The following is a 12,037-nucleotide window of genomic DNA, read 5'->3' as shown; positions in this document are numbered from 1 at the left end:
GTCGATTCGTGCGAATAGTAGCTCAGCATCTAACTAGATCTATACTTAGGTGCCTCAAATACTTCGTAGCTCGGTAGTTGAGTTTATCCCCTGCATATAGGTCATATATGAAGAATCGTAATTAGTGTCGATCACTGCGCTAAATCTTAGTTACTGTCGATCACTATACATACTAAATACGCCTCTATGGAGGAGCAAGGAGGTCGAAAACCTAAGAAACATCTTGGTGGAATTATGATGTTACGTCCTCTGGGATATCTATTACAGCTCGAGGCTACAGAATAGGATACAATCAATTAAGTAAGAGTTACGGAGGATGTAAAACCGAGACTTATTAAAGCTTCAAAATATAGCCGAATATTCCGATTGGCTTGAAGTAAGATATACCCAAGTTGCGCCGCGGAGATAGTTCGAATAAGCCAACGATTTTATACCGACAATGAGCTAACTATACGAGATTCATGTAAGCCACAGGAGGAAATAGTATTGTCACTCGTCTCAACTAATGCATGGATTGTAAGCAAAGGAATAATCATCATATTATTTCTCAAGATAGCCCTGCCAGAGTTTGAGCTTCACTACACGATGGCTAAATCATCTATCTAATTTGGCTTGCTAAGACAAAGCATAATAACGTAGCGTTCTTTAACCCTGCTTCTTCCTGAAAATTTGGTTCGAGTCCAGGATCAGGAAGTTCTAAGGCACAGCTGAAGATATAAAGCACTGGTGAATTCCCACAATTTCCAACACAACATACCATCAACAAGTGCCAGTTTTCTGAAGCCCTCTTATTATTGTATAAGCCCCAAGTACTGAGCTTTGTTTTACCAATATGAAGTACACTACTGCCCTCATTGCTCTGGCTGCCACTGCCATCGCCGCCCCCACCACTGGTGATGGCGCTGGTGATGGCACCAATGGCGGAGGTAGCAGTGGCGGAGGTAGCAGTGGTGGAGGTAGCGGTGGTGGAGGTAGCAGTGGTGGAGGTACCTGCAACAGCAATCAGGTCGCTGTTTGTTGCAGTGGCCTTATAGGAGGCATACTCTGCAACATTGGCGTCCTTGGAACGGGCTGCAGTAGCGGCTCTTACTGCTGTGACTCGAACGCGGAACAGGTGAGCTGCAGCTTTACTTATCTTAAGTCTCCCTTAATAACCACTAATCATAATATTTAATACTTAGGGAGGCCTTATCAACTTGAACCTTCTCAACTGTGTTGCTCTTTAATGATAAACCGCCTGGCAAACAAACAGTGTGTTTCGACCCGACTCATATGGTCGATATAATGGGTCTACTATGTCGACTTACACTAGGATCGATGAAAATCGGCGCAGCGATCCAGAAGCATCAACTGGACGTTAAGTTCACTTCTCCACGCTCGTTTAGAAGACTTAGATAGCCAGCTGTTAACAAGGCATTCCATCATCTTCTGGTATTAGGCATCAACTGCATTTGTGACAAATATTGCCCCAGTCCTCCGACCTATCGGTCAATATAGCCCTGGATTTATAGAACCGTCCCTTGGACCTCATGGTGTTGCCAATCTATAGAAACACGATTTGGCACGCAGTACTGGATGGTGACAGGGCCATGAATCTAGGTTGGTCTATTTATTTAGTTGAACATAATGTTATCCAAGTGTCCTTGTGATGATAATTAGCTGCGGCTGTGGCTACTAATACTAAATATCTTCAACTGAAGTTTTACTAGTAGACTATAAAATAATTCACTATCAAATAATTGCTAACACGTGTATTTGCTGATGGTGGTCTCGCAATTGGTTGTGGTTTAGATTCTACTAGGGGACTCCACAATGAAGGCGGGGAATCGGGATGACAAATGGTCGTCGGATGGGCAGTGAATGACCGTAGCGGTTTAATCGGCAAGGTCAAATATTCCATATACGGTAGGTGGAGTGAAACCATTGAAGTCAGACCTTGATCACTAGGCGGACAAATGCTGGCACCACATTCTGCGTTTGGAAGTTTTTGAAGCTTTCCAAACTCGTGTCTAAACATTGAACACATGATGGTCGTATTAAAGGCGAACACCGGGATGGAAAGAACAGGGAGGCGGTAGAAGAAATCTATGTATTCATAGTTAAGCGACGACATATAATATCTCGGTTTCTCCTGTCAAACGATCGAAATCAACATCATTTAAGAACAAATCTCTTAAAATACGAACACTCTTTAAAGTTGAGCTTCTTCGTTTGCCCCAGCAACCATGTCATTGTCCGAGGATCATTTTACTACAACGGGCCAATTCACCAAGAAGGTATACCGTGATGTATACCCGGACATTGACCCAACGTCGGCGTCCTTATCCCAGGAGGGCAAAATAGTCATAATCACAGGCGCAAGCAGAGGAATCGGAAAGCTGGTGAGTTATACTTGTCTCACTGGGTGCTGGACTTTACAAATAGAAGCGCTTGCTGATGATCTATTGTAGAGCCTTGCGACTGCGTTTGCAAAGGCGAACGCCAAGGCAATCGTTCTCTCCGCTCGTAATGTAGCTGACCTTCAAAGCACTGAAGAATTGATTCATGAGATCAATCCTCGCATCGAAGTTCTGTCCGCAAAACTGGAAATTACCGATGAAGAGTCAGTTAAGAGTTTTTTTGATCAAATCAAGGCCAAGTTTGGAACAGCAGATGTATTAGTAAATAATGCGGGACTATTTCAAAGCGAAGGCCAATTTGTCCAGTCTGGATTGTTGGAAACATGGTGGCATGATATTGTAAGTGTTATTTGACGAAGTTTGATGCGCCAGAGATGGTATTAAATATTTAACAGGAAGTCAACGTCAAAGGGCAAATGCTAGTCGCAAAATACTTCCTTCAGCTCCTCGGTAGTGAAAAGGAAGGCATGTTGATCGGATTAAGCTCCGCAGCAGCTTTCATGGTTGCTCCTGGAGCCTCCGCATATTCTCTGGCAAAGCTTGCTGATCTGCAACTCACCCGGTATATATCTGTTGAGAATCCAAATGTCACGGCCATCTCTTTCCACCCTGGAATTATCTTAACAGATATGCACGATGACGCACGGGGCTTTAGACACTTTGCCAAGGACACACCAGAGCTTGCTGGTGGAGTGGCGGTTTGGCTCTGCACAAAAACAGCTGCGTTTCTGAATGGGCGGTACATGGCTGTTAATTGGGCCGTAGACGAACTTTTAGCAAAGAAAGAGGAGATTATAGCGGGCGACCTGCTGAAAATACAGCTGGGTGGCGAGTTTGGAGATGCTGTCATCCATTATATGTAGATAGCCAAGAATTATTGGAAATATAAAGCAACTATTGCGTAATCCTGATGACTATGTCATCAGATGTGCCATTTCGGAAGCATCATTGTTTGTTTATTTATTTTATTATTAACGTCCACTAAGTAAACTAATTACATAAGTCCTTATCTAAGCACTAGGACAGTAGAAGCCGCAGTTGTTTAGATCCTGCGTTTACTACGTTTTAATTTAATAAAAGAAATAGGGGGGGAAGTATTAATCTATATCTGCGGAAAAGGGGCTATATAAGCTTATCTCCTCCACTAGTTTCTAAAACTCCTTATAACTTTTATAGCCTAGGAAATATATAAAATACATAGCTCTAAATAAAAAGTCTTTTTCTAAGATATCTAAGAGGAAAAGTATAATTATCCAGCATTTTATAAAATATCCTTAAGTCCTAGGTTTACTGCATTTATAAATAGGTCTTATATTATAGCCAAACCTCTTATAGTATTTTATAAAGTTACTGTACCTAGATCTCTTAAATAAAAGTCTATAGAGGATAAGGTGCAGAAAGTGGAGCTCCAGTGGTATTACAAAGGCGTTAAATTACCAGCGTCTATAATATAACGGAGAGTTATCATCCCAGTAGACTTCTAATATTAACCTCTATTCCTTCCTCGCCTACCTCTTAACGTAGGTAATTATAGCGCAGCTGCTTATATATTTTAGGAGTTCTAAACCCTCTTTAACTAATTTATCTACTCTTTCATTACCTAACACATTTTTATATCCAGGGATCTATATTACTTTAGTGATAACGTATAGCTGTAGTTCTTTAGTTATTTTTCTTAAACCTATATATGCGCCTTATGATAAAGCTAGTGTAGTCTCTAAGATCCTATCCACCACCGCAGAGTTATCTAAGAAAAGGAGTATTTCCTTAATGTCTGGGTTCAACGCGATTTGCGTTCTGGTGAGTTTTATGGCCTCGAAGGCCCCGACCGCTTCTGCATCGTAGACTTCAGCGTTCGCCAGGTAGCCACAGGAGGAGGTAGTCTTGTAGTCGTGGTACGTGACGGCGCCCCATTTTTCGGAAGCATCAATTGGCACAGTTTCCTTGTATCTTCGTTCAGAATCTCCTAAGATATATGTTCAATGGACATAAAATATACTGACTAAGTAATCTAGATTGGATACACGATTTCCATCCACCCCGTCTGACCCATATTCTCCATTATAGGGTCACTTCTCTGAAGTTCTCTCCAAATAGTGTGAGAGATGCCCCTGCAAAGGCTACCCATCTCTACCACACGATTCAAGCAATCCTCGAAGTCAGTCTCCGATGCCACGTGCAATCTTCTGCAAATATTTCGTAATAAACCAATCCACCATTCTCGGTCGCCCCCTATCTTGATTGGTGTCTTAAAAGAAGCAACACCAATGAAGCAGATCCATAATAGAACTAAATTTAAATGATGGCTACTGAAATCTTCGCTGTTTCTGTGTATGCACTGATCCATGGAGTTGCGAAGGCGGCCCAGAAGGGTTTGGTAAATGCCAACAAAGCGGGGAATTCTGCGAAGGAACAGATAGATGTAGATGATAGCTGCCATTCTCCTGGGTTCATAGTAACTAGAGTATATATCTTGAGGCAAGGAATGTAGAGCGTGCTCTACCAAGTATATGTTGTTGCTGAAGAATAGTCGACGTGAAGGAGAGGCGTGAGAGTGACAAACAACAATAGAGAGTTCTGATAGCGTGTCAAATATTGAGTCCAAGATGGAGAATAGCGAGCTGTCTTGTGAACCAGGCCTCAATAGTGGCGAGCCGAAATGCATTACAGGGAACAATGGTTTCTCATTGCTGACAGTAGCGGAGCAGAGATCTGACCTTTGAGCTAGTCAGTAGGAATCATCGTGATGGGGCAGGCTTCTTACCAACATATGGTTCTTTGCAATAACCATGATCCACAAAAATCCCGAGCCTCCCTTCCAAGGATTCGTAAACCACCTCTTTGAACAACCATTTGTTGAAGTCCTTGCAGATTCCAACGAGCGCTTTGTGGTCGACCATCTAGTAACTATCACTAACATTAGCGCTTATTTCAACAAATCAACGAAGGTAACTTACATCAAATGTCGCTAATGCAGCTACAGCACCGATTGTCCCGTCACTGAGTTGCAATGGTGTCTGTGCTATCCGTTCGTTTACTAATCTCAGTGTCTCCCCTCTATGCATGAGAGAAAGTGGCGTTATCTTTGTTCCGACGCTAAGGTCATGGTACAAGCCTGCGAGCGAGAAAAAAGCGTGAAGTAGCGCGGCGTCGGCGAAGCCATACGATAGATGGGAAGATTCGGGGTTCAACACCAGAGGGTTTTGCATGTAAGAAGTCATATGTACTAGCAAGGTTAGACTAGAAACTTTTGTGCAAGAAGGAAGGACGAACTCAATTTCAGAAGATGCTCTTGTGATGGACCCATCTGAATTGGAAGAGTATGAAAGGGATCACTTTTGCTGGCATCGAGCGCTGGTGATATGAATGCCTCCATTGTTGGCGATGCCGCTCTCTCCTCGCCGATATCATCCCGATCTTCACTAATAAATAGTGGTTGCTTTGCCATTCTCTTATTTTTGGGCTTTCTCTTATTTATGGGAGGCTTAGAGCGAAATTTACCCGTCAACATTGATTGGGGCTGTAACATCGGCCTGGTGGAAGCTTGACCACCCGATAAACTACTTCTCTTCTCCCTGAAAGACGCGCGCATAGCATGTTGACGGATTCGGGTTTCAGATTGAGCGAAAATTAAAGATTGTGTAGAATCCAATGGTTGGCCAAGAATTATGCTGGCGAACTCTATTCGTTGAGCATCAAGTGTGGCATCCATAACATCAATCTCTCGCAGTTAATGGGAATGAATACTGTCAAATTAGACTTGGAGGATACCACCCTACTTTATACCACAACCTAGATACCACATCTAGTAGTATTTGGGCCTTGGGAAGGGGGCGAATCTGCTGGCTGGCACTAGTTGGCCTAAGTGATCCCTGTGCCGTTATGTGTAATTCACTAGGTATATTAGGCTAGCCCACGCCACTTATTAATCAACGCGACTCTGGGGTTGCCGTGCCGAAATCCAGACACTATTGACAGTTATTATTAAAAGTAGTGGGTTATATCGGTCTGCGTCTAGGCCACTGCGCATATATGAGAAGCTCCTGCTACTCAATGGAGATCATTTGTAGATTCTGACAAATTTTAATTTATTTTTACGCATCATATTTTTGACAAGATTACATAAATTCTTGCTATTAAACTAAACAATCTCTAAGTATAAGACACAGTCTATTATGAAAGCCCATAGTGGAAATGTTCACCGCCATAACAGCTTAGCCCAGATACCAGACACATGTCGGCATGAAGGGCTAGGTGATATGCTTGCCCTCAATTACGCTTAGTGACAGTCCCTTGCATACGTTCCAATTCCTCCTGCTGCTTCTCTTCCAGAGGCCTATTATCCTTGGTGGCATATAACTCGGCATCCGAAGCTCCCTTCTCACCACCAAGTGTGTTTCCACTAACAGTGTCATTGTACATAAAGGGCATTTTCATATCGAAAACTTCGCGGATGGCAGTGTACTGGTGGTAGCCGAGTCGGGCAAGAGGAGCCGCTTTCAGAACATCAAATAGCTGTGTAGACTCAGGTTAGTTCAGAACATACGAAAACACTCAGATAGACGTACCCCATCGGGTGTAATATATTCTCCTTTCACATGGATGGCGACGACTCGGCCAATCACGATATCAGAATGCCCCACGAGAGAATCTCCCTGAATTCTGACAATGGAATGAACTTTACACTCCAGTTGAACTGGGGATTCAGCCACTCGAGGAGGCTTGACAACGCGACTTGGCGCCTTTGTCACCCCTGCGATGGGGAATTCATCATTCCAAGACTCTAGGGCTGAGGCGTTCATTGCCTCTCTAGTATCAAACCTGTTGCAAAATTAGCTTAAATCTCGTGCATGCTGATGTCCGGTACCAACGTCGCCATATTCCAGACAAACTCTCCAGTTTGTCGCGCATTGACAACCGAATCCTTGCTTTCACGTTTATAGACAGATTGGTGTCCCACAAACATGATGGTTGGGGGGTCAAACGAGACATTGGTGAATTGGCTAAAGGGTGCAAGGTTATCCTGACCAGTTGAACTTGTGGTGCTGATCCAACCAATTGGTCGAGGAATAACGAAGCTTTTAAAAGGGTCATGGGGGAGACCTGACTTCTCGCCCTTAGGCGGCTCATAGAAGATATCAGGACGGGTCATTATGATGGGTTATTGGTTAACTACTTGAATATGAAGAAGATTTGTTGCCAGGTAGAGTTTGCTCTTGCTGTTTTTGTTGCTATTGCTTTATTGTTGCTTGTGAGATTCTGAGAGAACTGACAACCCAAGTCATTCTACGACTACTTATACACGACGATATTGCCATGGACATTTTATGTAATGACTCCGAACAACATCGACAGAAGAACTTGGCTTTAGTTGGTGTGCTACGTCACTTTGGTGCCACCATCATCAATTCAGTGGTGGGCTGCCTCGGCCCACAATAATCCTCGGCTTGCAGTCTAGACTAGGATCATACTGTCGTATAACTATAATCATCGAGGTCTTCAAAGAGTGGGAAGAAGGTAATCAATTTGGGACATTACGGGTTCAATTAATTGGGAAAAATCGGGCTATGAGCCAGATGCCCCTACTAATTGGGTACCAGTCAGGTATCCATTCAAAGTTACATATTCTTAAGACGAATTTACTAGGTAGCTTTCTCTTATATACTAGACAGCTTCTACGAGCATTCTGACACTCTCAATAACAACAATTACGGTCTTAAAACATCAGATATCCACTGTAGTTGAATTCGAAGACATATGCTACACATGTAAACTAGAATAAAAAAATTACACAAGGAAATACACAGAATAACTCTGTATTCCTCCCTCGGTGTTGATCCCGGATTGACCGCCCGATTTGTGTGTCCCATACAGGGGGTGTCCCCCAGTTGGCACTACTAAAACAAGCCTTCCGACCCTAGCAACCTCGGCACCGACGTTTTGTGGAACATGTACAGATCTCGGGCGTCCGTTTCTTCCAATTCGATGGAATGCCAACAAATGTGCCTTTTTTGATTATTGATACTGCCTCACGCGATGAGACATATTTTGTGTTTTTCTTGATTATCAATTATGTGTGACGCATGAAGAGGCGAATCTGCTGTCTCCTGTGTGACACACTCCTCAGACAGAGACTTGTCGGTGGAACAGATACATTATATATATATATATTGCTGTTTTGGCTTAGAGAGCCATCGTGGCTTCATATGGTTCTGGCATCAGATCAATACACAAAATCTTCTTCTCTAAACTATAAGCTCCTCTGAATTGCACATCAACATTTGTCTTCGACTTTACTGCACCATGTCTTCCCCAGTAACATCGCGTATCGAAGATACCTTCACCAGCAAACGTATAACCGTCAAAACAACTCGCTCATTTGACGAGGTAATTACGCGCCTTCACAACTCTATCGGCACCCTTGCCGATGCTGCTTGGCCTTCTATCACCGCATACCTCGAAGGTCCTTCTCCCACAACAGAGGGCTTCGTCGCAACTGCGAAGCAATTCATTGGGCCGGAACTCTTCATGCTATTCTGGGAAATTGATCATACTCTCTGGACACCGTTGTATGGTATTGCCCCGGGGCGAAGGATTAAGAGAGTTGTTTTGGGAAACCCCATGAGTGCAGCGACAGTGATGGCGCATGAGCCAAAAGCGGGACTTGCAGCACCTGCGGAGATATTGGTTCTCGAAGGAGAAAATGGGGTAGATACTGAAGTCATTTTTCAGTTGTTTTCAAGTTTGGCCGCTGGTGTGGAGAAAAACGAGGAGTTGGTGAAGGCGAGTTTAAATTTGGATGAAAAGGTTCAGCATTTGGTGGATCACATCACTGCATGAGTTATCGCTCATTGCTTCTTAAAATGCTGAGGATGTCGAAGGCTAGTTTTATTTAATATTAATCATGCCGCCTGTTATTACGACATGATTGACTTTATTGCAATACTTTTATCCCAGCATTGTCGCGTCATGCCAAATACTCTCTAAGTGTAGTAATTATGCATACATGCTGAGAATGATCGCAAGATTATGATGTAGTGTTCAGGCAGCAGATTCAAGAGCTATCTGGATGTGGTACCTGGGAAATTCCTCTGACTTGTACCCACGGCCTTGTGGTATATACCCTTGGCCGCAATCGTGCCAAAAGCTGTCTGAGCTTGTACGGCTGGGGAGATAATCTTCCATGGACATATTTCAGGTGAGAGACGTTGAAATTTTGTCAATACTTACCAATCTTCGAAATGTCGGCGTTAATGTGATTATGTTTCTATTTCCCCCTATTGTGGTACTTTTGATGAGTTTCTCTTTATCTTGTCTAGCTTAGGCTTCAAAGTGATTTCCCCATTAACATCCACTGAAGACGTTACTAAATAAGCTACTTCATATCCATCGACAGAGATCTAGTATGCTCTATTGAGGGATTTATGCCTAACTCCGAGAAAACAGGTTACATTGGATCCAAAGCGTTTGCTGAGAATCTCGCTAGCAAACACTGTTCGCTAAGCATTGACACTCGTGCGAGATTGACATGGCCAGTGCCTGACTGATCCACCTACCGCATCTGGTAATATTTGAGGATCACAATTGTGGCGTGCGCTAAAATCCATCGCGGCCGAGGCTTGAGGAGTGGGCAGCTAAACATTGATATGGCCCTGGATTACTGATCAAACCGAAGTGCTAAACAAGCACCCAGCCTGCCCTTTACGTCACGTACTGCAGGTACTGCAACCTGAGCGGCAGGCTTGAAATTCAAATACCTAGCGTCTGAGGGGCAGGAGAAGAGGTTGACAAATAAGCTGGGAGCGTAGAGTCTCGGCAGTCAAGAGAGGCAATCCCATTTTGACGAAGGATTTGCTTACCAACTCACAAGCGAATTGCAGTCTGCTGATGTAAAGGAGGCAGACTTACTCGGCTGTCATTAGAAGAGTCGGACATATCGGGGCTATCATTCATTCCATCACAATGACGAGACGAATCATGGTGATAATTTCAATGTCGGAGAGAGAGACTGCGTATATAAGAGTTCCCGTTGTGCATCGTAACATCGGTTTCGACTGCAATATACAAAGTCTATATCTCTTAACCTCTTAATATTTAAGATTCATTTCACTGGTTATCTACCCTCGGTAACAGATAGGAACGGGAATGTCGAGGCTTGTGGTAATTATTGCTATTACAGGCACGCAGGTATGTTCAAGATTGTTGTTGTTGTTGCTCTTTTCATCATCGTGACATGGTGGCCAGCTGCCTCATCATGATCAGCAGTCAACTCTCTCCTAATTTTTTCCCCCATTAGTTTCCAAGGTAGAAATCAGTACTGACTTCTCTGGCAAAGGGATCATCTGTTGCCAATGTCTTCCTTAAGGAGGGTGGATGGAAGATCCGAGGTGTTACCCGTGACCCCTCTAAGCCTGAGAGCAAAGCTCTTGCCGCTAAAGGCATCGAGATGGTCAAGGGAGATGCGGATGACATGGAATCTATCAAGGCTGCCGTCCAAGGTGCTTCTATTGTGTTTGGAAATACCGCATTCTCGCCGGCTTTTGCAATGCCAACCGCAGAGGACGTGGCTAAACTTAAACCGGGTCAAACTCTCCGAGAATGGTGCTATGAGACAGAGCTTCAGCAAGGGAAAAATATCGCTGATGCTGTTGCGGCTACCATTGACACTTTAGACTTATTTGTGTGGTCATCGTTATCGGATGCGAAGAAATGGAGTCGCGGAAAATATGCAGGCGTCTTTCATTTCGATTCCAAGGCACATGTCGTGGACTATATCAACAGCATACACCCTAGGCTGGCCCAGAAAATGTCAATACTTCAGATGGGTCTCTTTATCACCAATTGGAAGTGGGGTCAGGCCGCAGTACCATGGGAAAAGGTTTGCTAAATTGATCCAAACTCGCTTTGGGCCAGACTCTAACAAGTATCTAGTGTTCGGATGGATCAATGGTCCTTCGCATACCTGGCAGTGGCGATGTTCCAATCCCGCTTGTTGTTCCTTCTGACACTGGATATTTTGTCAAAGCCCTGAGCCAGGTTCCCGCTGGAAAAAATCTTCTGGCATTTGGTGATCGCCTTACTTGGTCGGAGTATGTAAAGCTCTGGAGCAAAGTTACGGGCATTCCAGCTACGTTTGAGAAGAACACGGTGGCGGAGCATGACAAACTTGCGCCAGGTGGATATGGTGAAGAGATTGCAGAGATGTACGCATATGCTCAAGATTTCGGCTACGATGGTGGAGATCCATCGGTTATTTATGCCCAAGATGTAAGTGTAACTCGTCATTGCGTTAAGAGCGCCTACGACATATTTGCTAACTCATAACTAATAAAAGCTCGGTGTCGACGTTCCAGTCACTCGAATCGAGCAGTATATTAAAAATGAGGATTGGTCCCCACTTGTACAATAAGATTGATATATATGCAGTATCAACAGCAATACTCTAGTCATTGAGATCAGGACTTACCCAAGAGCGCTAAGAAGGCATTGCAGGTATTCCAGCCACTTTTGACTATAGATCGATCATGTGGAGCTACCAGAAATTTTATAACTACTGCGGAATTTGGGCTTGGCGTCTATGTTATAGGCTAAGAAATTCTTGATCAAAATCATAGTGCTCCTTAAGGCATAATAAGCAT

The 12,037-nt window shown here is 43.7% G+C and overlaps 6 protein-coding genes across 6 annotated transcripts; 4 read left to right on the top strand and 2 right to left on the bottom strand.

Moving 5' to 3' along the window:
* Positions 1-832: 832 nt before the first annotated feature.
* TRIVIDRAFT_68245 (hydrophobin) lies at positions 833-1,226 on the top strand (the record flags this gene model as incomplete). Its single annotated transcript, XM_014098474.1, has 2 exons — positions 833-1,114; positions 1,182-1,226. The coding sequence occupies 2 exons, from the start codon at positions 833-835 to the stop codon at positions 1,224-1,226; spliced, it is 327 nt and encodes a 108-aa protein (XP_013953949.1).
* Positions 1,227-2,225: 999 nt separating this feature from the next.
* TRIVIDRAFT_46933 (uncharacterized protein) lies at positions 2,226-3,262 on the top strand (the record flags this gene model as incomplete). The annotated part of the gene is made up of 3 exons (XM_014098473.1): positions 2,226-2,381; positions 2,451-2,738; positions 2,795-3,262. 3 exons carry the CDS (start codon positions 2,226-2,228, stop codon positions 3,260-3,262), a joined length of 912 nt encoding a protein of 303 aa, XP_013953948.1.
* Positions 3,263-3,984: 722 nt separating this feature from the next.
* TRIVIDRAFT_68247 (uncharacterized protein) lies at positions 3,985-5,620 on the bottom strand (the record flags this gene model as incomplete). Its single annotated transcript, XM_014098472.1, has 5 exons — positions 3,985-3,999; positions 4,034-4,051; positions 4,133-4,365; positions 5,164-5,299; positions 5,357-5,620. The coding sequence occupies 5 exons, from the start codon at positions 5,618-5,620 to the stop codon at positions 3,985-3,987; spliced, it is 666 nt and encodes a 221-aa protein (XP_013953947.1).
* Positions 5,621-6,668: 1,048 nt separating this feature from the next.
* Positions 6,669-7,551, bottom strand: TRIVIDRAFT_46957 (uncharacterized protein; the record flags this gene model as incomplete). Its single annotated transcript, XM_014098471.1, has 3 exons — positions 6,669-6,914; positions 6,968-7,220; positions 7,271-7,551. 3 exons carry the CDS (start codon positions 7,549-7,551, stop codon positions 6,669-6,671), a joined length of 780 nt encoding a protein of 259 aa, XP_013953946.1.
* A 1,151-nt stretch (positions 7,552-8,702) lies between these two features.
* Positions 8,703-9,239, top strand: TRIVIDRAFT_68249 (uncharacterized protein; the record flags this gene model as incomplete). Its single annotated transcript, XM_014098470.1, has 1 exon — positions 8,703-9,239. One exon carries the CDS (start codon positions 8,703-8,705, stop codon positions 9,237-9,239), a length of 537 nt encoding a protein of 178 aa, XP_013953945.1.
* A 1,305-nt stretch (positions 9,240-10,544) lies between these two features.
* Positions 10,545-11,808, top strand: TRIVIDRAFT_193210 (uncharacterized protein; the record flags this gene model as incomplete). The annotated part of the gene is made up of 4 exons (XM_014098469.1): positions 10,545-10,586; positions 10,735-11,277; positions 11,331-11,666; positions 11,734-11,808. 4 exons carry the CDS (start codon positions 10,545-10,547, stop codon positions 11,806-11,808), a joined length of 996 nt encoding a protein of 331 aa, XP_013953944.1.
* Positions 11,809-12,037: the final 229 nt, after the last annotated feature.

Source organism: Trichoderma virens (assembly GCF_000170995.1).
Source record: "Trichoderma virens Gv29-8 chromosome Unknown TRIVIscaffold_82, whole genome shotgun sequence".
Lineage (NCBI taxonomy): Eukaryota > Fungi > Ascomycota > Sordariomycetes > Hypocreales > Hypocreaceae > Trichoderma > Trichoderma virens.
This window is presented reverse-complemented; position numbering and strand designations above follow the sequence as displayed.